General features: G+C 38.2%; 1 protein-coding gene across 2 annotated transcripts; it reads left to right on the top strand.

The window, feature by feature from the left end:
- The first annotated feature begins 1,209 nt into the window (after positions 1–1,209).
- Positions 1,210–23,469, top strand: LOC134055630 (uncharacterized). Of its 2 annotated transcripts, XM_062512046.1 has the most exons (15): positions 1,210–1,290; positions 2,120–2,186; positions 4,907–4,971; positions 5,907–5,934; positions 8,721–8,776; positions 9,350–9,389; positions 10,702–10,760; positions 11,933–12,025; positions 12,770–12,830; positions 15,237–15,295; positions 16,468–16,560; positions 17,305–17,365; positions 18,313–19,610; positions 19,760–19,880; positions 20,376–20,439. In XM_062512046.1, exons 1-14 carry the CDS (start codon positions 1,261–1,263, stop codon positions 19,793–19,795), a joined length of 2,046 nt encoding a protein of 681 aa, XP_062368030.1. In that variant the 5' UTR covers positions 1,210–1,260; the 3' UTR covers positions 19,796–19,880; positions 20,376–20,439. The 2 variants fall into 2 exon arrangements, with proteins under 2 accessions (XP_062368030.1, XP_062368023.1); XM_062512039.1 differs by lacking the exons at positions 1,210–1,290; positions 2,120–2,186; positions 4,907–4,971; ... (2 more) ...; positions 9,350–9,389; positions 10,702–10,760 and adding exons at positions 20,580–20,667; positions 22,726–23,469 and having other exon boundaries at positions 11,444–12,025; positions 18,313–19,880.
- Positions 23,470–25,655: the final 2,186 nt, after the last annotated feature.

Consider the following 25,655-nt stretch of genomic DNA (forward strand, 5'->3'; position numbering starts at 1 on the left):
AATCCGGACTGATTGCGGACTATAAGGACCCCCGGCTGCGCTGCAGTGCGGTCCATCGAGGGAATTTGGGTGTCCTGAGAGGTGCTCTGTGCTGCAGGCACAGTGTTTGTGGTGGTTTGGCCCTTCTGGTTTACCGAGTGGGGTCTAAGCTTATCTTGGGCTCCTTGCCTTCAGTGTTTTCATAAATAAATAGCCAAGCTGTGTCTCTTAAGAGTATTTTCGGCCATTTTCTAACAGTAGGAATGCTGAAGTGTTAATGAAACAATATATTCTTCTTGAGTCCTACCATTAAAAGAAAAATTAATACAACCGAATAATGAGCAAACACTAATCAACTTTAAACAATAAGGGATTACAAAAAAATGCATCTGTCTTTACCTTGCCAAAATGGCAAATGTTTTTGTAATAGTAAGTTCCAGCGAATTTGATGTGCTGATGTTATTTTGCTTTTTTTTTTTTTTTTAAAAAAAAACAACTTTATCTGTAAAAGAACAATGGTTACTTGATGAATTTTGGGAAGGAACGGAATGGTATCCAAAACACCAGTGCCAGTGGGCAGGTCACGCTTCGGTTTTGCCAGTTCCACTCCTCCGCAGAGGCGTCCAGCCTGAAGCCTTAGGAGAGTGACCGGGGAGGCTGTGACTGCCGGCCACAGAACGTCAGATTCCCCAGCCCCGCCTCCTCTGGCCGTCTGTGCCGGATCCGGCAGAGACACAACACTGTAAATCTCTGCCAGGAGCTGCGCAGGCCGCAGAGCGCCCCGAGTCACCACCTTCGCCAGCGGCGGCGCGTCGGGCCGGGACGACACGGGCCTTGTGCCCAGGCAGCGCCGTGCGCCGCAGCCAATGGGAGCCGGCCGCAGCCGCCGTACCCGCAGCCAATGGGAGTCCGCTGCCGGCCGCTGTTGCCAGTCGGAACAGTAACCTCGCGCCGCGCGTGGCTTGGCTCTGAAAGCCAGGACTTGGAGGCGGGGTGATTGGACGCTCAGCAGCGCCAGCAGCCAATCAGAATCCAAACCCGCCCACCGCGCGCATGGACTGGCTGCAGCCCCAGGACTGATCTGAGCAAGAGCCAATCGGAGGCGGCGAGCGAGGCGGAGGCGCGCGGTTTGAATCGAGGCAGAGGCGCGCGGTTTAATCGGGGCGGCAGCGGCCGGGCGCGCTGCGGTGAGCGGGGCACGCTCGGCCGTGGGAGCGGCCCTCTGCCATGGAGCGGGATGAGGAGGTGCAGGCGGGGCTGGGGCGCAGCAATGCCCGCTTCATGGCCTCCATGAACCGCATCCTGGAACTGGTGAGATGTGCGACCAGGGTGGCCGCGGGTTCCGGGCGCTGTCCTGAGGCGGGCGGGGAAGCGGGAACTGAGAGCCGCGCGCTCCTGTGCCTTGGCAGGAGCGGGCTGGAAGAGGCACAAATACAGCAGGAATACAGCTACGAAACGGGTGCCTGGGAGTGACCGTGTTGGATACGCCACTCCGTCACAAGTGCGAGCTGGTTCGATAGTGTCCTTAACCCCGATTAGCTTGCGTTGGACGGGACGTTTTCCATGTATCTGCAGCAAGCGGGATACTCCCTCCGTGAATCTTTCTCCCTCGAGAGCCATTTTGTGTTTAAGGTTTAGGAACGGCTCTCCTCCGTGTACAGACGAGCGCGTTTGTTCCGGGATGTGAGCTTTGCTGTTCGGGCGGTGTTTTGTGCTGTCACCAGACTAAATCTGGCTCTCGAAGGTTTTTCTCGGCTAGTGGCACATTGGGTATTTTTACATGCTGTGAGCTGTCAGTCTTGGGTGGGGGCTGCTTTTAGTTTCTACAGTGGAAGTTTGGGTGAAACTGTACGAGAGTGACTTGGGTGCTTTTGCAAACTCTCTGGAGCCCTGTTTTGGCACTGGCTGGTTTACACCTGGAGGTTGAATGGCTTGCACACATGCTTAAAATACGCCTCTTTCTGGAGTTAATATTTCCAGATTGCCGATTTCTCGCTTTAGCCAATAAAACAACATACCGATAACTTCATGTTTAGGATAACTAAAAGTTGTTCGAAAAGCGGTACATCAAATGGATATTAAAGGTATTGCTTTGATCGTTTGTTCTAATAGTTAATGCTTTCTTTTTTAAAAAAATTAGTATAATCATCCTTTTGAAGATGACTTTGTTGTTTCCCTGGACACACTCACTTATGATACACCTGAGGGTAAGAACTCCTTAAACCTACAAGTTTATGTTCTGTACTTTTAGACTTAATAGAGCATGCAAGTATTGGCAGCTACAGAATAATTTTAAGTGTGACAGAACTGAACTTTGTTCACTAAGGTATGACATGTCATATGTAGACTTTGGTGCAATACTAAGAGTTTACTCCTATGTGCACTTTTAGTTTATTACATACTCCCATTTTAGACAAGACAATAGTTACTATCAAAGTTCAGGGAAAAAATGGGTAATATTTGGATGACTTGTAAGAATCAAAATGGAGAAGACTGAGGAAGCAAAGGAATGGAGACATTAACAGGAGTTGATATGCATGAATGGATTGTGTGTTTTCATCTTCACTTAGTATTCTGAATACTGCTCTGATAATTTTCTGCTATGCCAAACATCAGGGTGGAGTAGGTAGACTGTCCTTAACTTTTCACTGAATGTTCCCATGTGATTAGCACAAATCTAAACCCTGTGGGCCCGTGACAATATCTACCTGGTTTTTCATTGTAATGATTGCTCTATTATAGAGCAATAATGCTTATGAAAACTTATCAAGAAATAAAAAGCTATTGTTTTAAAATATTTTGCTCAGGGTTTTTAGTGGGACTTGTGACTTAGACTCTTGGTGGCTTTTCTGGGAAATTAAATGCTTCTGGCAGGTTTTATTATCACTGGAGTGAGGATTATGATACCTTGTCAGGGGGTGACGCTGGCTAAATGACAGTGCACCTATGAGAAAAATTATTCTCTGCTATAGTTGAGCAGAGGAGGGGGAAGAACAATTTAAAAACTCATGGGGTGAGATAAGTGTTAGGAAAAAAACACTTCAAAAGGTATGAAGGAAAATTTATTAACTGAACTGAAAAGATGATAATGACAACTAAAACCTTTAGAACACTTCTCTCGCCCTTTTTTTTCTTAACAACAGCATAGGGAGACAAAAACATGCGGGTTTTGGTTATTGTGTCATTTAAATTTTTCTTCAGCTCACTTAGGGAGAGGAGTCTTTTGCCATGAAAAGGGGTCCTTTCTACAGGAGAGTGTTTTCTCTGAACTTTTTAAACGTGGTTTTAATTTTTACATGTCACAGTCTTACCCAAAACATGAATTCAAGGTGGGTCTGTCAACAGGCAGAGCAGTTTTCTCACGACTGCTTTTCTCCCTGGGCCATTATTTCACAGGATGAGCTGTTCTACTATAAAAGCAAGGGCCCTCTGCCTCTGGAAGAAGGGGCTCTCCCTCTCCTTCTCTCCAAGGCTCTCAACCAGAGCAAAGCTCAGCATTCACACATTCTAGCGTGAGTGCAGGTGAATTCTCCATCCTTCTATGCACTTCAGTAATTACAGGGAAATAATTTGTAGTTTTACAGTCTTCACACAGCTGGTAGAAGAATTTCACCTCAGAGGCCCAAAGCACCTTTTTCTGCCCCTCCCTCCTTTGCACCGACTTTACTGTCACCGAGTTGTTTTCTTCATGTGTCTTCACCTTTCCTTTTTCCTTCGGGAGAGTCTGTAGGTTCGCCTGCTCTCACGTTCTCCCAGCTGAAAAGCTTGTCCAGAGTTCCGCAGTGTTGAGAGGTGGATCCCGTCCGGGCTCCTTGTGTCTCTCTCAGCTGATCGCGTTGTCCCTCCGGCTCCATTTCGGGCCTTTGCTCCATGAGGCCGCCGAAAAGGAAAAGCTGCGGCCGCCCTTGCCCTTCTGTCCGCAGCGTGTCTGGCTGACAGCGCCCAGGCGAACAAAGCCGACTGAGAGCCATGCCGGGACAGCAGCGGCCGGCGGCTCGGGGCCCGCTCCCGGCCTCGGCAGCGTGGGCTCCACCGGGAAAGGGACCGGCCGGCCCCCTCACCGCTCCTCCGAGACCGTGGGGAAAGAGAGCTTGTCCCGTCTGTTTTTTTTGCTTCTTAACATTGTCACAGAGGTATTACCGGCTTCTTTAATTGGCTTAGCAGAATGGCTGTTCTCAGAGCCAGCCAGCCAAGAAGTTTTTAGCAGCTCTTCGCAGAAAATCGCTTCTGTGACTGGCTTTTTCCCCTCTTCATCAAAAATCGAGCCCTGTTAAAACTGCCACATACATAAATTGCCATTATCGGTTCTTGTCACTTACTAGATGGACCCAGGAAGTACCAGCTGTGCACCAAAGGTTTTTACAGGCTTACATTTCATACACATTATCCATTGGGAGAGGGAGGAAACATTCATAGAGTACTGAAATGGTCAACTTTGGATTTGTAAAGGTTTGGTCATGCTTTTGGGTTAGTGACCTCTATTGAATGTGAATGAATATGATCTCTGTCCTGCAGAGCCTTAATTACGGCTTTAGCTAACCTCAAACACCACGTAGTCTGCATTAATCAACTAGCATCTAAAAACTAAAAGCATTTGCCCTTTTTTCCCCTCTAGGTAGCATATGGGGCTGTAATGCTCTTTGGATTTTAGCTCAGTCTTGTTAGACTCAGCATGTGATTGTTTTGGGGTTTTTTTGCCTTGCCTGACTTCTCAATTAACTTGAATTACCATGTTCTACTGGTTTGTTTTCCTCTAAATTTTTATTTCAGCAAATGTAGGGGAGACTGTTCATTTTTGATAATACTTCATTATTTTTTATTATTTATATTATTATTTATTATATAACATGTTCTTGCTACATATTTGTTAGAGTGATGGTGTTATAAGAAAAGATGTGTTAATATTGTCTCTTTTTGATTTTTCTAGGGCCAAAACGATGGGGACAAGTGTCAAGGAAGGATATTAAAAAATGGAAGAAGGAAATATTTAAGGTATTTAATAATACAGTCCTACCATGCAGCCAAAATGTAGCAATATATTTTATGTATGTGTAGATAAGTAGGATTATATTCTAATCTTACCATGCTGTATAATATTTTTGGTGATATTAACGATGTCAGCATCTGCTTTAACATAAGGTTTTAGGGTAGTTTAAGATTTTCAGATGCTTTAGACTAAAATAGATGACCATTTATTAGTGGTTAGCACCACTTGTAAACGATAATTTCTCATTTTTAATTTTAATTGCTGTCTGCTGGGACTGTGTGTTTTTGGGACTGATCAGAATGTTTTCAGTGAAGTTACTGTATTGAATCAATTTCTCTTGGTTCATGTAATTAGCTCAACAGTTCCACAGGGCTTCCTGATTTTATCATTAGTTTCTTTCATTTTTTTTCCCTCTGAGATATTGCCAAAGTAATGAAAGGATCTTTGCAGTGTGTCAGGTAAACACATGGCCTGTATGGTATGCCTTGGTAGTTAACACAGAAGCCATTCTGAACCCCACAGAGTGAGGCATGAGGAATGAAATTCAATCTGAGGGAACAAGAGTGGATGTAATGGAGACGAAAAAGAGGCTGTATTTGTGGTTCCCTTTCCAGTCCTCATGCACAGCCTACTCAGCATTGCTGCACAGGTTTCCCAACTAAATCCATTAAAGACTGTAAGGGAAATTCTCTGTCTTAACCTCTTACGTGGGCCAAGGGATGTTCCTGCAGTGATCTTAGCAGCAAAAGTAAGGGGGAAAGTGAATGATCAGTTGAGTTTTACTAGATACTTGTGACTTTTCTGGTCAGGCCATGGAAAACCTGAGGAAGTCATATGGTTATGTAGCTGTGGGCTATACTAAAGTAAATAAAGGCATTCGTTAAAATTATTTTGCTATTCTTATATTATTCTGACTACTTTTTCTTTATTTTTGTTACAGTATAATAGGCGAAGTCAAAAGAATAGAGGTAAGTTTTTTAAAAAAAACCTGTTTTAAATTATCTTATCCAAAGAGTCTTGTCTTAAAAGAAGATATAGGATACTCACTGGGTTTTGTGTGAGAAACCATCTTAATAAATTAGCAGTACTTACATCCATAAGGATTCAGAAGTGTAATTTGAAATGTTTAAGATGAGTAAATACATTACAGTTTAATCATAACAAGTTGATTAAAATAAGCATCCCTTACGAATTAATCCAAGAGTTTTTTGTTGTTTTTGTCAGATAATCATTGTATCTTAAAAATTCCATCTCTGACTTATGTGCATGTAGTGGAGAAATATGAATGTTGTTAGCTTTTTGAAAATTACTAGATAAGTGGGCACATTAAAAAATATGTACTAAAAGAATCTCATGAAGTTGCATAATAGGCTACCAAAAATCTAGCAGGTCATTCAGTATACTCAATGAATCAGGATGCCGCCAGGAAAAAATAGCATACAATTACCTCATTAGAAATCAAGTTCTAGGATAGAAATCAAAACAAGTCTATGCACCAAAGTGTAAATATGATACTATTTAGTGGGGGTTGTGACATCTGAACATTTTTCTGAAAAGGAGCTGTATGTTCCAATAAAATATGTACTTCTGCTGGGGTAAATGATGGGGGGGAGGGAATTTTCCAGTGTAGTACAGTGAAGGTATGTTGGGCTCTATTCTTTCAGAGTTTTGAAGTGGGATTTTTTTGGTGTTATTTTATGACATTCATCTGAGAAACTTTTATTTGGAACACCAATGGAAAAAGCACTGCCTAGCTCCTCTCTTCCTCCACAAAACTACCAAAAAATGGGTCCATAAAGTGGTCAGGTATAGGCTTTGAATCAGCCAAAGAAATTTAAATGTAGAGCAGGGAAATAAAAGTCTGGTAAAAAGAGTTTCAGATGGTCCAGGCCTTGACATCTTGCTCCATTTAACTGGTGGGGCCAAGTAGTACAAGAATTTGGCTATAGTCTGTGGTAAAACTTGGGAAGAAAGTAAGTTTTTTTTCAAAGATATAGTATTTGACATATTTTAGAAGAAATACTTTGCTAATCTTTTCTGATCTAATTCAAGATCTCAGAATGTCTAAGAAGCTCTTAAAAAGGGAGTTTACTTGGAGTTCTTCAATACTACAAAGTCTTGATCTTATTTTAAATTTAGTGTACTGTATTACAGATAACAGAAGCAGAAAAATGGGTAATATGTATTTTTGCAACCTCTAATGTAATTTGAGAAAAGTATTCTTTAATTTAATTTTAAGTTATCCTAATTAAGAAATATCTAACTAACTATTAAAGTTGTGTGAACAGCTTTCCTTATAAAAAGCAAGCCTGCATAGATTTGTATTTATACATGTATATTTACATATTCTCTTAAAAAACCAGAATCTTGTCTAGTTTATTCAAGTTAAGAAAACCATATCTTGCTCTGACTTTTTTTGAAACACAAAGACAATGAGTAAACATTTGAGCTGTCTGGTTGTGGTTGCTGTTAGCCTTAAAAACAGAAAAAAAGCCCCAGCCAACCTAAAACCCTCAACCCAAAAAAGAAAAAAGATACTTCTGACTACGTAATATTAAAACTAATGTATTAATTTTACTTACTTGTTTACTCTTATGTAGACCTAAGTGTTTTCAATTAAGATACATAAAGTCTTGTGCTGTTAAGTGTAAATATTTAACCAAATACCTATCAATTACAATCCTTTGAGTGGTGGGCTTTTATCCATATATATATATATATACACATATATACATATATACATACATATGGCATCTCTCAATAAGGGAGGACCAGGTATGTTAAATTTCAGCCTCCGAGAGAAGTGATATTTCTGTAATTTATTAGCCACTTAAAACGGTTTCTTTCCTTGAAAATTCTTTTGAAACAAAATATTCTCTGTGGTGTTTCATAGACCTTGCTCAGTAATGGATTCCAACTGGAAACTACTGTGTTTTTCTAATTTCCTGTGTACCTAATCCAGATATGTTTGGAAAATGTACTATTCAGCTTCTAAAAAATATATTGTAAAGGAAGTACTACAGTAGTGTTTTGCAGAACAATGAAGATTAATTTTCAGAGGTTGCAACCTTAAGCCAGATCCTTTGACTTGCATGCTTCATGAATTTCATGAGAGTGGTTGTATAGCCACTGGTTGGAAAACTGTGTTTAGAGCAATTATCAGTGGTGTGTGTCCAAACTTGAGGGAAACATGGGGGAGTTTTTTACAGGATTTGTCCTGTGTACTTTATTTAAGTACATAACAGAAGAAGGCATACCCTTAATTAACTCTCTTGATTATACCAGGTGAGGTCGAGAACCAGAGAAAAGTGTCTGACAAATTTGGGCTAGAGCTGAAAGTAAAATTTGTTCAATTTCTTGCAAAGAAGTTGAAAGTGGTGGACTTGTTTTGGAATAATCAAATGCTGAAGAGACAATTTTGAAAGCTGCTTGAGGCAACCAAGGGTATCACACTCCACTGTAAAAATAGCACAAACCATGCTAGAAGATAGGCACAGGTACCTTGAACATAAAGCACACAGAACAGGTTTCCTGCACTGTTCAACAGTGATAAAAATTGTGCTGGCATACTTTGGGTTGTGTTTCATAGTGATGTGATTGGCCAGAGTGAGTCAGAAAAAGAAACCAATTACTAAAGCCACTGTGATAAGACATAAATAGAGGGAAAAATAAAAGGAATTTAAAACAAAAATAACAAGAGGGGCAAGATACACTAGAAATAATACATCTTTTTTTCCTTCCCATTCATGCTAAGAAAAATCAAAACAACAGAGCAGTGATTTTGAAGATGAACACTCAACAGTACAGCAGGTATGGGCACCATATTGGTCTGTGTTTATCAAGTGTTCCACATCAGGCTATGTTACACTTTGAGTAATCTGGCCATCACAGAGGGGTTGGTACTAGACAATCTTTAAGGTCCCTTCTAGCCCCAACCATCCTATGAGAGTCTCCTAGAGGAAATATATTTATGTAGTCAAAAGCTAATAAATTATTTATGAGCAGGTGGCCCTGTATCATGCTATCAGTTGTGGATTTAAACTGAATTATTAGGTTTATTTGAAGGTGAAGAGAGAGCAGTTGGATATAGGCTTTTAACCATCAAGTGCCTTTTTAGTTAGACAATATGTGGGTCTAACTAATAAAATTATTTGTAAAATCTGTGTAATCTAGAATAGCTTCTTTTGACTCACAGTAAATTTGTGTGTAGATTTGTTAATAAAGATGGTGTGATTTTGAGAGAATTTTGGAATACAATTGTGTTTGTTTCACTACGACCACCCTTCAAAAACATTGAGCAAGTAGTGAAAGCAGAACATTTTACAGTTTAATTAATATAGCTTAAGGTACCAGGTATTAAAATTCCTTTCATGCTCTTTTAAGGAATCTTCTGAGAACTCTGGTGTGGATACATCTGATACAGGTGTGTTTTTTAATTTACTACTTATCTACCCGTTTAACTTGCTGAGAAAAATCCAAATAACTTTGTCATCACTTTCTACTATAGTAAAATTAGTTTCTGTATATGTTCTGTACACTTTCAGAAGGTAGAGAAAAGGAAAAGCAAGAGTCTGAGGTATGGGTAGTCCTAAAAAATCAATAATAATATTCCTCTTTGAAGTTTTAGTCCTGATCCCCTAATACTTTGGAAGATCATTGTGGAATGTGTTCAACTGTCCTTCCTTAATAAAAGAAAGGAGTGGAATAAAAATCTTGGCCTAGGTGTCAGTAGAAGTTTTATTAGTAGTTAAAATAGATGCATTAATTATTAGGGGAGTGCTAAACAGGCTTGCAGTCAATTGCAACAATACTTTGGTAGTGTTTGTAAAGGTCGTGGCATCAGTCTGGTGAAGTATTATGGGGAGGCTTTTCCCTTGTATTCCCAAATAATTGATTGTGTTAATTAGTGGTAATAGTCTTTGACAGGGGTTTTTGATATTTAAAACTGGTATTGCTCAACAGTTTTGATTCTTGAGCAAATAAAAACTTCTATTTTTCATAAATTAAGCTATGGCTGGGCAGTAGCTAGCAGTTAATGGATGAAAGAGCAGTTGCAGTAAAGTATGATTACCGTAGGGTTTAACTATTCAGGTAATAAATTAGCTTGTTCATATACCTACCTGCTTCTAAGGCTGATAATTACTTGTCTGTTGAGGGAAGTGTTTCCTACTATTATTTCAGAGGAAAAATTCAAATAAATATTTGAATGATAAAATATTCTGGCAATTTAGAGAGCATTACTTTTTTCCTAGCCTCCTCATTGAAACATAGGAAAAATACTTCGGAGCCAGCTGTAGCTTGGCTTCTATAAGAGTCCTTTGTCTTTTCCACTAGTTAGATAAATGAATGAAGTGCTTCAGACTCTGGTATTTTCAGAGGAGCATACAAGACAGTGATTATCCACTTTTCTTCCTCTTATGAGTGGTTTACAAAGAGAAGGGAGAGAAACAGCTTTAAAAATATTTTACTCTCTGAAATGTTTAATATAAATCTTCAGTGATAGCAAACAACTTTTCTTTAACCTTCATTGCTGCACTCATGTTATTCATGAACCCAAAAACCAGGCTTTTAAATTAGAATTGAAATGAAAATGTAATACACCTGAAATTTATACTGTGAAAAAGTATTTCCTAGAATGAAAACAGTACATTCAATAACTTGTACAGTGTGTGCTTAAAAATATTTCTATTTTGAATTCAACTATATTTAATGTAATATTTACCTTCCAATTGCAGTTGGAGAAACTATTGATACAGTCTCAGTAAGAAAAATATTTGAGGACATTCACCTCCAGGTAAAAACTTTGGATGTCTAATATGTCAAGCTAATGATTTTGTGTCCAATAGAAACTATTAACTATCTGAGTAGTTTACACACACCTGATGAGGTGATACAGTCAGCAGAGAACTTGATATAGTCTGCATCTTAATGCACGTTTTTAGCCAATGGAGGGTTCAGTAACTAGTGTCACAAAGAGCAATGACAAGTGTTGTTATTGCCTTGGTAATACCAGTAGGGCAGAGAAAGCCATACAGTGTGCTGCATCAACAGGCAGCCCTGAGAAGGGCTTTCCTAGGTAAAGAAGAAGAGTAACCAGATGGATCATAATGTGAAAATGCCTATAAAAGGTATGGTCATTCACCTGAGAGCCCAGCATAAATAGGTGACATGATGTAAAGCAAATGGTAAATGTGTGGTGATGGCTGCTGTAAGAAAAGCAGACTGGAATCTTCTGCTGTTGCTCCCCAAACTGGACTATGGCCAGGACTACCCAGAGTATTTACACTTTGGAAGAAAAATATGACACACGCTTTGTGTGTGCAGCCATTTTAATCCTGTGTTCTGCTTGCTCAAACACCATTACCAGAATAGGGATTTACTTCCCTTACTTGTTCTGCATGGTTCTAGTGTCCTCTCTCTGACAACAGCTCGTACAGTCGCTTCAGAAAGTGACACTTTCACTTGTGAATTGCCTTTTCTTACAAAACTCTCTTAGATTTTACGTAGGGGGTCGTTGCAGCATAGACCTTAATTTGTATATGAGTTCTCATGGCATGTGAAGAATACATGTGAAGATTTGCAGCTGCAGTTATCAGAGCTTTGACTCTCTTCCTTTTTTCTCTTTTTTTTTCTTTTTTTCTTTATTTAGTAGATTTGTTTGTTCTTATCAGGGGTTCTTTAAGGCTGTGTGTGCTCTTTCCTGAATCAACAACATAATTATTCCTTTTTATTATATATATATACCTTTGCATGTTATTCCTTCTTGGGGTTTGCAGGGTGATTTTTCGTTTTGGGTTGTTTTTTGTTTTTTTCCGTAAAACATATACATTAACACTAAGTTTATGCTGGTGTCATATGCTCATTTAAAGATTACTGGTTTGCAGGAAGTCTGAAAAATCTGTTTGGAGCTGTCTGTGCCAATAATTTCTCGGTGTTTTAGTAATTTTCTTTCCCTTTAACAATCAGAATACAGATGATGGACAAATCCAAAAGACAGAAGGAGTTCCACTGGATTTGATAGTACGAGCTGGTGAGAGAGAAATGCCCAAATGGATAACGGTAACCTCTCTCTCCTCTTCTAAGTTATTAGCTAGTTAGAATCAAAGAAGAGCTCTTTAAGTGGGTAGCACAATGAATTCTAACACAACTTCTCTGTGGCTCTCCATTGTTTGTCTGCTTGATGCCTGTGTAAAAATTACAGGCTCTTGGGGTTTTGACAGCTATGATACATAAGAAACAGAGCCCGTGATTTACAAATGCATTGTTGCTTGTTTTACTTTGTTCTTTGAACCTTGATGTGCAGGTTGATCTCTGAGTTGTAAGTTTTCCAAACTCGAAGTCTAAATCTGAGCCTCATAGAGAAAAAAAGACTTAGCTTTGTTTTGATTTGGTGGGTGAGGAAGATCAGAGGTGAAGTGTTGGGATAGAGGGCACAGCTTCTCTTTTCTGCTGGAGCTGCCTGAGATGTCCAGATTCTTCAGGGGGGTGTGTGTGTGTGTGTGGATATGTCCATGGATAAATTATCTTATATTTGCAAAAAGGATTAATACATGATACAGAATGTGTAATTTAGAACAAAATGATCAATAGTTTTCCGAGATTAAATTAGTCACTCCTAAAACTTCTTTCTGAAGTCTTAGACTAGATGTCTTCCATTTTGTCTTTACTTGGCTGAGCCCCTATAGACCATAACTGTACATGACCCTGAGCAGCAAGAGGAGAAGGAGTCCCAAGTAAGGTTTTGATGTAATTTTTAACATGCAAAAAGCTCAGCACATTAGTTGTTTTTTTCTTTCTTTTCAGATAACGCCTCCACGTTCGTCAGCAGGTCATCGTTCAACTTCCCCAGGGCAAGAACTGTTTGGTACGGTTAAGTCTTTTCTCTCTTGGTCAAATATATTAGGTAGAAAATGTGCTTTTATTAAAATTCATTAGAAAAAAATACTTCCTGTCTTGTAAACGCACAGGCATTATTTGTCCAGCTGAAAAGTGGAATAGGCTGGATTTCAAAGGGAATTTAGGCATGATTTTGCTTATGGCAAAATGTATTTGAAAAAGAGAAAATAAATAACTCGTGTACGTAAATCCGGCTTTTTTTTTGCGCAGCCTCAGGAGCAAATATGCATTGTTAGAAAATTCTGTGGTGTTTAGCTCACTGCAGGCAATATTTTTTAGTTCTGCTTGTAAGTGTCCTTTGTATTTTGCACTTGTGGGATTAACGAGTGAAGTGCTTCAGACTCCGGTATTTTCCTAGCAGCATACCATAATGTGATTATCCACTTCTCCTCTTATGAATGGTCTGCAGAGAGGCTGGAGAGGATTTGTAGAAACCTCCTTGAGTTCCAGCTGCCTCCAGCTACTGTAAGACATTAGATTCTTAGGGATATGGGATTGGATTCATCACGTAAAAAATTGTCTTCACCCTGGTGTTTGCCATGTGTGGTCTTTTGGCTGTTACGGTGAGTTTTTTCGGGGCTTTTTTTTCCTTGGTTTGGTTTTGGTGGTTTTTTTTTTTAATATATAAAAAGTTACCAATATGGCATACTAACTTAAGGAGAAAAGCTATCTTGAGTTGTTTTGGTTAAATTTTTAGTTATGGCAGGTGTTTTCAAGTTTCAGTATTCATACAGAATACTGTTCACTTCTCAGTGAGGGCAGAGTTCCTTGCAGGTATTATAGGCTATTTTTGTGTTGAAAGAATTCAAAGCCTGTCTACAGCAGGTACAAGTCAAGTGGAACAGCTCTCACCTGGACCTTGCAAGCAGTAATCTGTCCCTAATGGGGAAAGTTATTGGGATTACCCTCTTTGCTATCACAGGAAGTAGTATGGCAGAGTATACTTATACAAGAACAATTACTTGTATCTAGCAGGATACTGTCACAGAAAAATGAATTGATTTGACAAGAGGGATAAATAAGTTCTAACTTCAGTAATAGTCCTGTTGGGATGCATCTCCTATGAAACAGCTTTCTGTAGTATAGATCATATTTTGTGGAGTGAAAGGTGAAGGGTTTTTTTTTTTCTGTCTCTTTTTCCTTTGAGGTGCAAAGGAGTTAGTGAATTTCCCTTTTGGCCTTTAAAAGCACTTTGAGATTCCCTGGAGAAAATACTTTTGTTTTTCCATTCTGTGCTATGGCCCTTTGCTTATCACTGAAGTTCCTGTGATTTGCAAGTATCATTGCCAGTACATTGAAGATAGACTGAAATGCATTTTTTGAGGATCCCCTCATGAAAGAATATTCCACAAATCAATTCATTCTTTGATACAAGCTCTTTTCTAGTAATTTAGAACTGGCATGATGAAGTCAACAGTTTCTGGACACAGGAATTGTTCTGTTATCTCAAGTGCTACCCATTTCTGTAGCAGTCTCGTCTGTTCATCTTGATGAACGTTTAGGAAGCATTCTGACAGGTTTGTGCCCAGTTCTACTGGGAGAAGAAGACTCTGTGGCAGAAAGAGTAATTTAAGAATGCTATGATGAGGCGGTCATGGGGTAGGCATCATGACCAAGATTTTTTTCTGACTCAGTTCCCAGGGTTATTCTCCTTTTTCCTTCCCTCTTGTGAGTCCATGGAAATCCCGAAATCAGGGTTTAAAATGCAGTCCCATGCTTTGTGCTCACGTCTGACTGGTTTTAGCTAATGATGAATTGGAAGACCAGGCCACATCTCAAAAAAATATTTTGTTGTGTTTGATTCACAAAAATACCTTTAGAATACCTAAAAACTGAGTTAAAAGCTTCAGACTTGGTTTTTCCTATTCTGAAGTGTGCCTGATTTCTCCGTTAGTGAGTTCCAAGGTGGTCTTGAGAAAAGGAGGCTACTAAGAGGAAGTGTGACAGAAAGTCCTTGCTATCTTTGTTGGGATAATTAGGAATGTAGTGGAAATTAGGCATTAATGAATAATGAATCTCAGAGAGCAAGAAAAGAAAGAGCTTTGAAACTATTTTATTCCCTGAAATGCTTAATATATGCTTAAAATATATGAATGATACAAAATAGATAAAATGTTGAATAATCTAATCTTAAGTGATTGCTAAGACGTGTTCTTTACCCCTTGTTGCTGCACTCAAGTCATTCATGAGCCCACAAACAATGTTTCGCGGTTGGAATTGAAATGGAAATGTAATACAGCTAAAATGTATAGTGTAAAAAAGTATTTCCCCAAATGAAAACAGTGCAGACAATAACATGCATGGAGAGTGTTTAAAAATATTTCTGTTTTATATTCAACTATTTTCTGTTTAATATTTTACCTTCCAATTGCAGTTGGAGAAAAAGATGATGCAGTCTCAGTAAGAAGAAGATTTAAGGACATTCAGCTCCAGGTAAAAATTTTGGATGTCTAATATGTCAAGCTAATGATTTTGTGTCCAATAGAAACTATTAACTATCTGAGTAGTTTACACACGCCTGATGAGGTGATACAGTCAGCAGAGAACTTGATATAGTCTGCATCTTAATGCACATTTTTAGCCAATGGAGGGTTCAGTAACTAGTGTCACAAAGAGCAATGACAAGTGTTGTTATTGCCTTGGTAATACCAGTAGGGCAGGGAAAGCCATACAGTGTGCTGCATCAACAGGCAGCCCTGAGAAGGGCTTTCCTAGGTAAAGAAGAAGAGTAACCAGATGGATCATAATGTGAAAATGCCTATAAAAGGTATGGTCATTCACCTGAGAGCCCAGCATAAATAGGTGACATGATGTAAAGCAAATGGTAAATGTGTGGTGATGGCTGCTGTAAGAAAAGCAGACTGGAATCTTCTGCTGTTGCTCCCCAAACTGGACTATGGCCAGGACTACCCAGAGTATTTACACTTTGGAAGAAAAATATGACACACGCTTTGTGTGTGCAGCCATTTTAATCCTGTGTTCTGCTTGCTCAAACACCATTACCAGAATAGGGATTTACTTCCCTTACTTGTTCTGCATGGTTCTAGTGTCCTCTCTCTGACAACAGCTCGTACAGTCGCTTCAGAAAGTGACACTTTCACTTGTGAATTGCCTTTTCTTACAAAACTCTCTTAGATTTTACGTAGGGGGTCGTTGCAGCATAGACCTTAATTTGTATATGAGTTCTCATGGCATGTGAAGAATACATGTGAAGATTTGCAGCTGCAGTTATCAGAGCTTTGACTCTCTTCCTTTTTTCTCTTTTTTTTTCTTTTTTTCTTTATTTAGTAGATTTGTTTGTTCTTATCAGGGGTTCTTTAAGGCTGTGTGTGCTCTTTCCTGAATCAACAACATAATTATTCCTTTTTATTATATATATATACCTTTGCATGTTATTCCTTCTTGGGGTTTGCAGGGTGATTTTTCGTTTTGGGTTGTTTTTTGTTTTTTTCCGTAAAACATATACATTAACACTAAGTTTATGCTGGTGTCATATGCTCATTTAAAGAGTGCTGGTTTGCAGGAAGTCTGAAAAATCTGTTTGGAGCTGTCTGTGCCAATAATTTCTCGGTGTTTTAGTTATTTTCTTTCCCTTTAACAATCAGAATACAGATGATGGACAAATCCAAAAGACGGAAAGAGTTCCACTGGATTTGATAGTACGAGCTGGTGAGAGAGAAATGCCCAAATGGATAACGGTAACCTCTCTCTCCTCTTCTAAGTTATTAGCTAGTTAGAATCAAAGAAGAGCTCTTTAAGTGGGTAGCACAATGAATTCTAACACAACTTCTCTGTGGCTCTCCATTGTTTGTCTGCTTGATGCCTGTGTAAAAATTACAGGCTCTTGGGGTTTTGACAGCTATGATACATAAGAAACAGAGCCCGTGATTTACAAATGCATTGTTGCTTGTTTTACTTTGTTCTTTGAACCTTGATGTGCAGGTTGATCTCTGAGTTGTAAGTTTTCCAAACTCGAAGTCTAAATCTGAGCCTCATAGAGAAAAAAAGACTTAGCTTTGTTTTGATTTGGTGGGTGAGGAAGATCAGAGGTGAAGTGTTGGGATAGAGGGCACAGCTTCTCTTTTCTGCTGGAGCTGCCTGAGATGTCCAGATTCTTCAGGGGGGTGTGTGTGTGTGTGTGGATATGTCCATGGATAAATTATCTTATATTTGCAAAAAGGATTAATACATGATACAGAATGTGTAATTTAGAACAAAATGATCAATAGTTTTCCGAGATTAAATTAGTCACTCCTAAAACTTCTTTCTGAAATCTTAGACTAGATGTCTTCCATTTTGTCTTTACTTGGCTGAGCCCCTATAGACCATAACTGTACATGACCCTGAGCAGCAAGAGGAGAAGGAGTCCCAAGTAAGGTTTTGATGTAATTTTTAACATGCAAAAAGCTCAGCACATTAGTTGTTTTTTTCTTTCTTTTCAGATAACGCCTCCACGTTCGTCAGCAGGTCATCGTTCAACTTCCCCAGGGCAAGAACTGTTTGGTACGGTTAAGTCTTTTCTCTCTTGGTCAAATATATTAGGTAGAAAATGTGCTTTTATTAAAATTCATTAGAAAAAAATACTTCCTGTCTTGTAAACGCACAGGCATTATTTGTCCAGCTGAAAAGTGGAATAGGCTGGATTTCAAAGGGAATTTAGGCATGATTATGCTTATGGCAAAATGTATTTGACATACAGGAAATAATTTACTTTTGTGCGTAAATTCAGCTTGGGTAAAAAATTCAGCACTATTTAGCTTACTGAGAGCAGTGTTTTATTGCTGCGTATTTTAAATTCAAGGAATTTAATACCATGGCTTTGGGTCTGCTGGTAACTGGTAGTCTAAGTGGGACCTTCCTAGTAAACTTTCTTTAAATGCTTTTCTGACTTGGTGCAAGTCTAATAGGTTTAGTATAAGTATTTTAGGCTTAACTATTCAAAAAGGCATTATTTTCGTTATGGTTTATTAAAGCCAATGCTGCTCTTTTACTTCTCGAGTATAAAGCTTTCAAGGAAAATGGGAGAAAAAAGAAATAACAAAACCTTTTGGATAAGGTTGTTTCTTCTGACCAGTAGTCACAAAGGTCAGAGAAGTCTTTCTCTGCAATGAGTGTCCTTATATTATGCTGCTTTTAATAGTGGGTTTTGTCCGATACATTTAATTTTTTTCCTCAGTAATATTTGAAATTCATATGGTTAGGAATTGTATTCATTTCTTCCCTAATTGATTGCCTGTTAATCGTCCATTTAGCTTGGCCCTAATGGATGTTTAATTCATGATTAAGCTTAGCACTTAATGAAGTATGCTATCACAGTAAGGCTGTCTGGATCAGGTGCAGTTGTTTTTAAGTCATACAGTGTATTACTGGTAGCGTCTTAAGAGTTTTGAATTTTTTTCCGTCTTGTTTTTGTTTTTTGACTCTTTTTTTGTTTGTTTTTTTCTGAGCAGGCAATCAAGCTGTTGTTCGCAGAAGGAAGCTAGAGTTGTCAAATAAATGTTCTCTATCCAAATACCTATGCTTACACCGTTCTGGTGCTCCCATTTCATCAAATACAGTAGCCTTTCCCAGGCATCAAGCTTGTCCAGAACTGAGCTTGACTTCTTGTGAAGAGGATGGAGAATACCGGTCTGCAGATGAGGAATGCTCCTGGAGCAATATGACTCTTGCAGACTTGTATCCAGCAATGGTAGAGATATTTACAAAGCTCATGGCAAAGCACTCTGAGAGGAAAGTGTTAAAATACATGTTTGGACACTTAAGGTCCAAGAGGTGGCCTTCTAGAAGATCAAAGCTCAGTGTCACTCTAGACAAAATGAGAGGGTTCAGACCCACTAAACTAAAGGGAGCATTTCACAGCCCATGTAGCTGTAGAAGTGAAGACAGCCAGAGTCCAACTTCTGGAAATGAGAGCAGAGAATTCTTTTGTGATAACAGCCTCATTAGTAATTCATCTGGTCTGGTGCCTTCTGCTTATACTGATACAAATGATATCAAAATGGTCCACTCTAACTCAAGTTTAGAACATTTGGCATCTGGAAAGGACCAAGAAGTCTGCAAACACACTGCTTCTCCTGATATTATGGATAGAATGGGAGAGACATTTATAATTGAAGATGAATTAGAGACCACTGCCTCACCAAAGAATTCAGAATACACAGAAAGTGAAAAATTACCTTACAAACGTTTCTCAGAACCCAGTTTTATAACATCTACTGCCAGTTCAGGTTCAAGAGTGCCTCATCTTGTAAAAGAGAGAGAGACTGAGAAAGCTGACTTTTGTGTTGGTTCCTCAGAGTTCTGTTCATCTGTTTGCAGTTCCCATAGCGATAGTAACAATGCTATACCTACCACAAATTGTTCTCCTGCAAGATCATCAAATACTGCATTCATATATCCTGAAAGACAAACTTCTTTCCAGCACAAAGGCTCATTTTCCTCCTGGTTTATGAAGCAGAGTCCTAAAAAGATGCCAAACAAATATGATGATGCGTTTGAGGAACTCTACTATAAAGTGTGTTCTGAAGAATTCCAGAAGTCTTTGACATTGACAAGACCTCTTATAAACTCACAGAACCTAGAAGAAAAAGGAAGATTAGTGAAGAGTAATTCAAGTGATTTTGGGCCATCCACGAAACAGTGTGATATGGAGTTTGACAGGATGTATGAGAAACTGTGTAGGGAGTCTGTTCCAAAATTTTTTGGGTTTCAGACAGCTTCAAATTTCAGGAAATGTGAAGAAATACAGGTGCCTGAAACTGTAAATGCTCTTGTTAATTCTCCTTTCCGAATTTATTCTGCAATTTCCCAAGTTAAAAGAGCAGAAAGTTTTCCTAACTGTCTTTGCTCACCAGTAAAGCGACTGAAACTTACACCAGAACATTGTTTTTCTTCAAGGCAATGTCAAGAGCTTTCCCCCAGCATAAAGGGTGATCTTCAGACAGCTGGCATGCCTTTTTTGAGCAAGTACTACTGCAGCAACCCCCACTTTTTTGCAGATTGCAACTGTCATAGTCAGGTATTTAAAGGACCTTGGGGGAAAAAAATGTGCACCTTTAGGTATTTGGAGAAGGGCTTAAGAATGGATTAGAGCTGCAAGATGTTGGAACTAGTGATAGCTTACTTGTGGTGCTTTTTGGTCAGTAGGGATGTTTTACGGCTCTGGAGGCTTGGGGATATCAGGTGTCCTGGCTAATATGAGGAAGCACTGAATACTTATTAAAATTGAAATGTTTCTAAATGAAAAATTTGATTCCGTTTTAATCAACAAGGTCAGTGGTTAAAATGGTCTCAAATAGTGACTCAGTTATGGTGTTGTCCTGAAATGATGATATTAATATTTTAGATAGACAAGGTGAAGTAAACAAATTCATCTTTGTAGGGTTTCACAGGAATCATTAAATTTGTTGATTTAAATCAGACGATTTATGAGTTCACAGTCATTTCTTCTGAGGCAAGCTGTGAAATAGTGTGTTTTTCTCATGAATGTTATATGTTGCTGCTTTATTTTCAGGGCTCTGGATCTCATGGTTCTTCCAATAGAAGTTTTCTTGGTATTCCTGGAACTTCCCTGCAAGGTTAGTTTCAGACACTTTATTAATTTGCATGAAGAGTATTTTCTTAAGGAAATTTGCTTATTTAAGTATTTCCAGTGTTTAAATAGGCTAATACTTAAACAACATTTTTCTTGCCCTTATCTGCTGTTTCTCATCACCAGAATCTGGGACTGCAGGTGTGCACCCTGATTGGCATGGGGCAGTGGAGGATTGCAGCTCTCTTAGAAATGTGAGGAAGTGTCACCGAAGGTAATAGTAATAGCCTCTTTAAAAAAGTTTTCAAAGTGAATTTTTACTCCTCTACACCTGTAGTAAAGATATGGAGGTGACATGCGTACTTGTAGAATGAAAATGAGTGTGGGGAGAGCCCAAGCTAATCACACCTCCAGACTTGAACACTGAGAGGTAAGTGTCTGTGGTCAGAACTAGCCAGACTCCAGCAAGGAGAGCTGGAGAGCACAAGACAGGAAGATGACCTAACTGGATACCTGCTGTAATCCTTATTTGGTGTTCATTATAATGGCATTTATTATTTTAGATATGCTATGGAATTGTTTCATTGTGACTGTGTGTTTAAGCTGACAAGTACTCTCAGAGAGGAGGGCAGCATATTGTCATTTAAAAGAACTTGCAAAGGTTGCTGTCTGTGCAGTTGGGCATCACTACCTGCGTTTTGGCTCAGTGTAAACAAGTAGTGGCTCTGCTTGGAATATATCAGATATCCTCTCCTCCTGCTATTATCACTACTGGCAGTGTATTTAGATCTCTGGAAGCAGGACACTCTTTCCAGTTCCCCGAATACTGGCCTAATATGTCCGTTTTTCTTAGAAAATACGTAACTTTAAAAGGAATATTAAGCTTCAGATCTCTTGGATTTTTAATTACAAACATTTGATATTCTAAGGATTAAAAAAATCATTAAAAGTGCTCTAAAAAAATCCCAATTTTTTTTACCAAAACGTTTTTTTACATGCTTTTTTGCCCTAAATGTAATTTGTCACCAGAAGTTATGCTGGCTTCCCAAACGCTGTCAAGAAATATTTTCACTATGCTTGAGATGATCGTACAGCTGATATCAATGTTTTGTGACAATGTTTGAACTAGAAGTTCAAAGGAAGGCTGAAAGCATTTTTAAACTACTTGTATTGAGAATTTAACAAGAAAAGAAGCTTACTGATGTAAAGAAAATGTTCAGTTTAAGCAAATAAGGAATTGAAATTTAAAGGCTTGTATTGCAAATGCATACAATATTGATAAAGATTATATTTGGATTATTTTTTATATAATGGAAGATTGGAGACAAGCTGATGAATATGCAAGGACATTTCTGTGATGTTGAGTATGCCCACTTAGCTGAGCCAAGTTCTCAGTTCCTGGATTTACTTCTGTTTTTCCTTACTACGTTAATCCTGTCTTCCCAAACAAAATAGCCATTCGTCTAAGATTAGTTATTGTTCTAAAGGAAAAGGTATTTCTTTCTTTAATGCATGTAAGTAGAGAAATCAAGATTTCAGAGTGTTCTTCCAAGTCATCTGGAATAAAAATCTATTTCTTTGTTCTTTAATTACACAAAGAAATGTTTGCTGATTTGTAGCCAAAATGGACTGTCAGCTGGAAAGCTTCCTGGTGCCTGTGGTGTGGTATTTTTAGCTTTCTGTCGTTCCCAGCAGTGAAGCTTTTTAATGGCTTCAGATTGCTCAGAAGTTTAATGTCGAAGCCATGTGGAAAAATGCTGTACATTGTAATGAATGGTTGTGAAAAGGAATATGGCCTTTCTATCTGGAATCAGATTTCTAATCAGCTTCTAGAGAAAGGCAAAGATTTCTGAAAAGTCTTCATAACTAATGAACTTTTCTTCAGCTCTGTATGAATGTTGTCCTACAGCTTTATTGCTATACTTAATTGTCAGATGTAAACCAAATTAGCTCAAAATATGAGAGAAAACCTACGCAATTTAAGTAATATGCAGGGTGGTCACTTGTGTATTTAACTTTTAGCTAGTTGTGAATACATTCCAAGATTGCATCTCGAAGTTTAATAGATATAGCTATTTATATCATAACATTGATGCAGTAGCACTACTGAGGCCTTAAAATGACACAGCATGAAAAGCTTCCTCTCCATCTGAAAGCACATGGGAAAGCAGACAAGAAGCCATGTTGTTTTTCACAGTCAAAATGTTCAGATACCTTGCTTTGACAATTGTTTCAATTTCATTCTGTTCATTGGAGTTTCAGCAAATATAGTATTTTTGTGTTATTTACTTGATCATCTAAACAGAAGTTTTGCATTTTGTTTTTCCCTTAGGGTATACAGAAAACTAAGCTACACTGATGAGAAAGACTAATTGTAGGAATCCCTTGGATGATTCTGGTTAAAGCTCACCAAGAAGCATTCATGGACTGATACAGTTAAGACAGTTTTATATAGGCAGGGTTTTATTCAGTGTTGTTTCTTCTTCCAAGAATCGAGGATTTATAATTATATGTAGGCAATACACAACTACTTCTGGTTTGTACTTCCTTGTAATACAGATCATTGGGGAAGGATTTGTCCCTTTTGACAGGGCACTTCTTACTCAATTTATGGCCAAGTTGCAATTTTATATTTGGCAGTATTTGTAATAAAATACTGTGATTTGATTTTATTTGCTAAAGGAACAAGCTCCTTTACCTAAATTGCTGCCTATTCATGTTTTTTGACTGTATCAGTACAGAACCAAAGTCACTGCTGTATGCCATGTTGATGTTAATAGTTTTTAAGTAGATCACCAAAGTTGATATAAGCTGTGATTCTTTGTGTTAATAATAAGGAACAAGCTCATTTACCTAAATTTCTTCCTATTCATGCTTTTTGAATGTATCAGCACAGACCCAATATCACTGCTGTCTGCCTGTGACTTGAGTTTTCTATGCAATGTTAATGTTAAAAGTTTCTAAGTAAATTACTAAAGATGACTGTTTAATAAAATGTTATACTTTTTAGTAGATTTGGTGATTGTATTTTGTATTTTGATAAAATTCTACCTGAAGCAATAAATGTTCTAAATAAAAAAACTGTTCTGAATAAATACCTGCCTTCAACATTTTTATTATACTTACGTGAATTCTCAGGAGGAGTTTGTAAACCTGCATGAGCAAACCCACGAGAATTAAGTATGAGAGTCCCACAGGTTTTCACTGCTGTGGCCTTTCTTGGCAAGGGGATTGTGTTAGTGGTCAGTGTCAGATCAGGTACTGGCTGTTTTATCAGCACTGCCCCTTGTTAGCTTTCTGAGCTTCAGAAAAGGAAGAAATTGGGGGTTTTTTGCTTTACTTTATTTCCAGACACATGGGAGGGTTTTATTTTAGCTCTTAAAACCAAAATCTTTTTATCTTAAGTATTGTTCTTCAATAGGACAAGAAGCCATTTCTAGCAAGGTTTTCTCTGCAGTAAGAACTTTTGAACACATATACCATCCTTCATAATTTGGATGTTACCTTTCTTTCCGTGACAGCAACAAAATGCTGTCCTTTTCGGAATTCTCTTGGAGCTCTTTTTTTCTTCCCTTTCCAGACATGGATGCACTGTAAGAAATATCTTTTATGACCTATCTTCCTCTTGAATTTGTTGATCTAATTATTTCCCAGTATTTCTTGATAACACCAGTACTGAGAGATTGCATAATTCATTGTTTTCTGTTCTAAAGTAACTTAAAGTCAACTTGGAATTGGGTTTTGGTCCTGTTCTGAATCTACATATAACTTCTACACAGCAACTTTGATGCAGCTCACACAGGCAAGGAAGGTAAGTTTGTTTATTCAATACAGCAAAATTGTCTCCATGAAGATTACTTTGAAATAATTTAAAGAGGTCATTGGAAAATCTCTAAGTGTTGGAAGACAAGATCATGCCAATGGCATGTTTTGCTAGCAGTAGGAAAAAAGGAAGAAAGAGTTTGTATTTTTAGAGCTGATCCTTCCACACCATGTGAATCAGCAGACTCTTAATAGCATGATATAAGCAAAAGTCTGTATTGTTTTTCCTAACTATACTGTTTAGCCAGGTACATCTGGAGTGATTATCAAATGCTGTAATTACTGCTGGAATACATCTGTCTCAGCTCACAAAGATGTCAAGGGTGCTACCTGCTCTCTTGTTTTGAGTTCCATTCTTCTACCCTTCCAAACAGTTTTGCTTTTTCCACTATATTTTCTCTTTTTTACTCATTCTTTACTGTTCCATTGAACTTGAATGTTGAGCTTACTGTTAATAAAAACACTTAACACTACTTCTCTTTGCTGTAAACTTTTTTTTTAAGGAACAGTGGAAAAACAGATGAGGTTACTGAGACAGTATAAACCTAGAACCTAGCACCTCCTCTTATGTTGTAGTTAGTTGAAACTTTCTTTATATGTAAAGAATTTAACCAGTATGTGGTAGTTTATGTAGGTCTTTCTCTAATGTCTTGAATATCTTCAATATTGAACATGTTTTTCATGTAAGGATTCAGTAGTCACTTGAAAACTACCCCAAAACTCATTTAAAATATTAGGTAGTTTGATTGCTTATTTAAGCAGATGGGGAGGGTAAAGAGCCAGAAGAATAAAGCTAAATTTGAATGTGGCATTACAAATGCCTTGGAAATAGTTGATAGGATGTTAAAGATCATCCTGTCTAAGACCCACAATCAATTTATTGGAGGCAGTGATTAAATGTGGGAAGGAAGTTTGTGTTTGTGTGTGTGTATATATATATTTATAGCGAATATTTACAAAAATGCCCTACTTTTTGAAAAAAACTATGTTGTAAGGGAAAGCAGCTGATGAAAATTGGTGTGAACACGTAGCTGGACTAAACAATGAAGACTGAGACTAGAAAAGAAAGTAAATGTACTTAAATCCCACGAAGTGGACTTACTGTTACATGTACACTCAATGAGAGAAGTGGGTACTTCATTTCCACTAAATTAGTTATCAGAGTGAATTGACAGGTTGAATTTAACCATTGATTTTTTTTGGTTTTTTTTTTTTTTTTCCCCCCCATAGATCTGTCTTATCCCTTGATGTATCCATCCATTTCTGCTGTTAGGTGGTGTTTGCTCTCTGTACTATGGGCCTTTTGTTTCCAGGTCTGTCTCTTTCAGGACCTCACGCAGTTTTAGGGATCTGTGCTTCAGAGTTTCAAGCTTCTTGCCACCACTTGGTGTGGCAGAAATCTGTGTGGATTTTAAAGGCTCCAATATCCTGTTTTTTTTG

The sequence above is a fragment of the Cinclus cinclus genome, chromosome 2 (genome assembly GCF_963662255.1).
Source record: "Cinclus cinclus chromosome 2, bCinCin1.1, whole genome shotgun sequence".
In the NCBI taxonomy this organism is placed as follows: domain Eukaryota; kingdom Metazoa; phylum Chordata; class Aves; order Passeriformes; family Cinclidae; genus Cinclus; species Cinclus cinclus.

What these genes read in the sequence shown, in the direction of transcription:
- LOC134055630 (XM_062512039.1), top strand. An exon ending in TTAAGGACATTCAGCTCCAG is followed by an intron (nt 15,296 to 16,467) that starts GTAAAAATTTTG and finishes TTTAACAATCAG; the next exon opens with AATACAGATGATGGACAAAT. An exon ending in GTGAGGAAGTGTCACCGAAG is followed by an intron (nt 20,668 to 22,725) that starts GTAATAGTAATA and finishes TTTTTCCCTTAG; the next exon opens with GGTATACAGAAAACTAAGCT.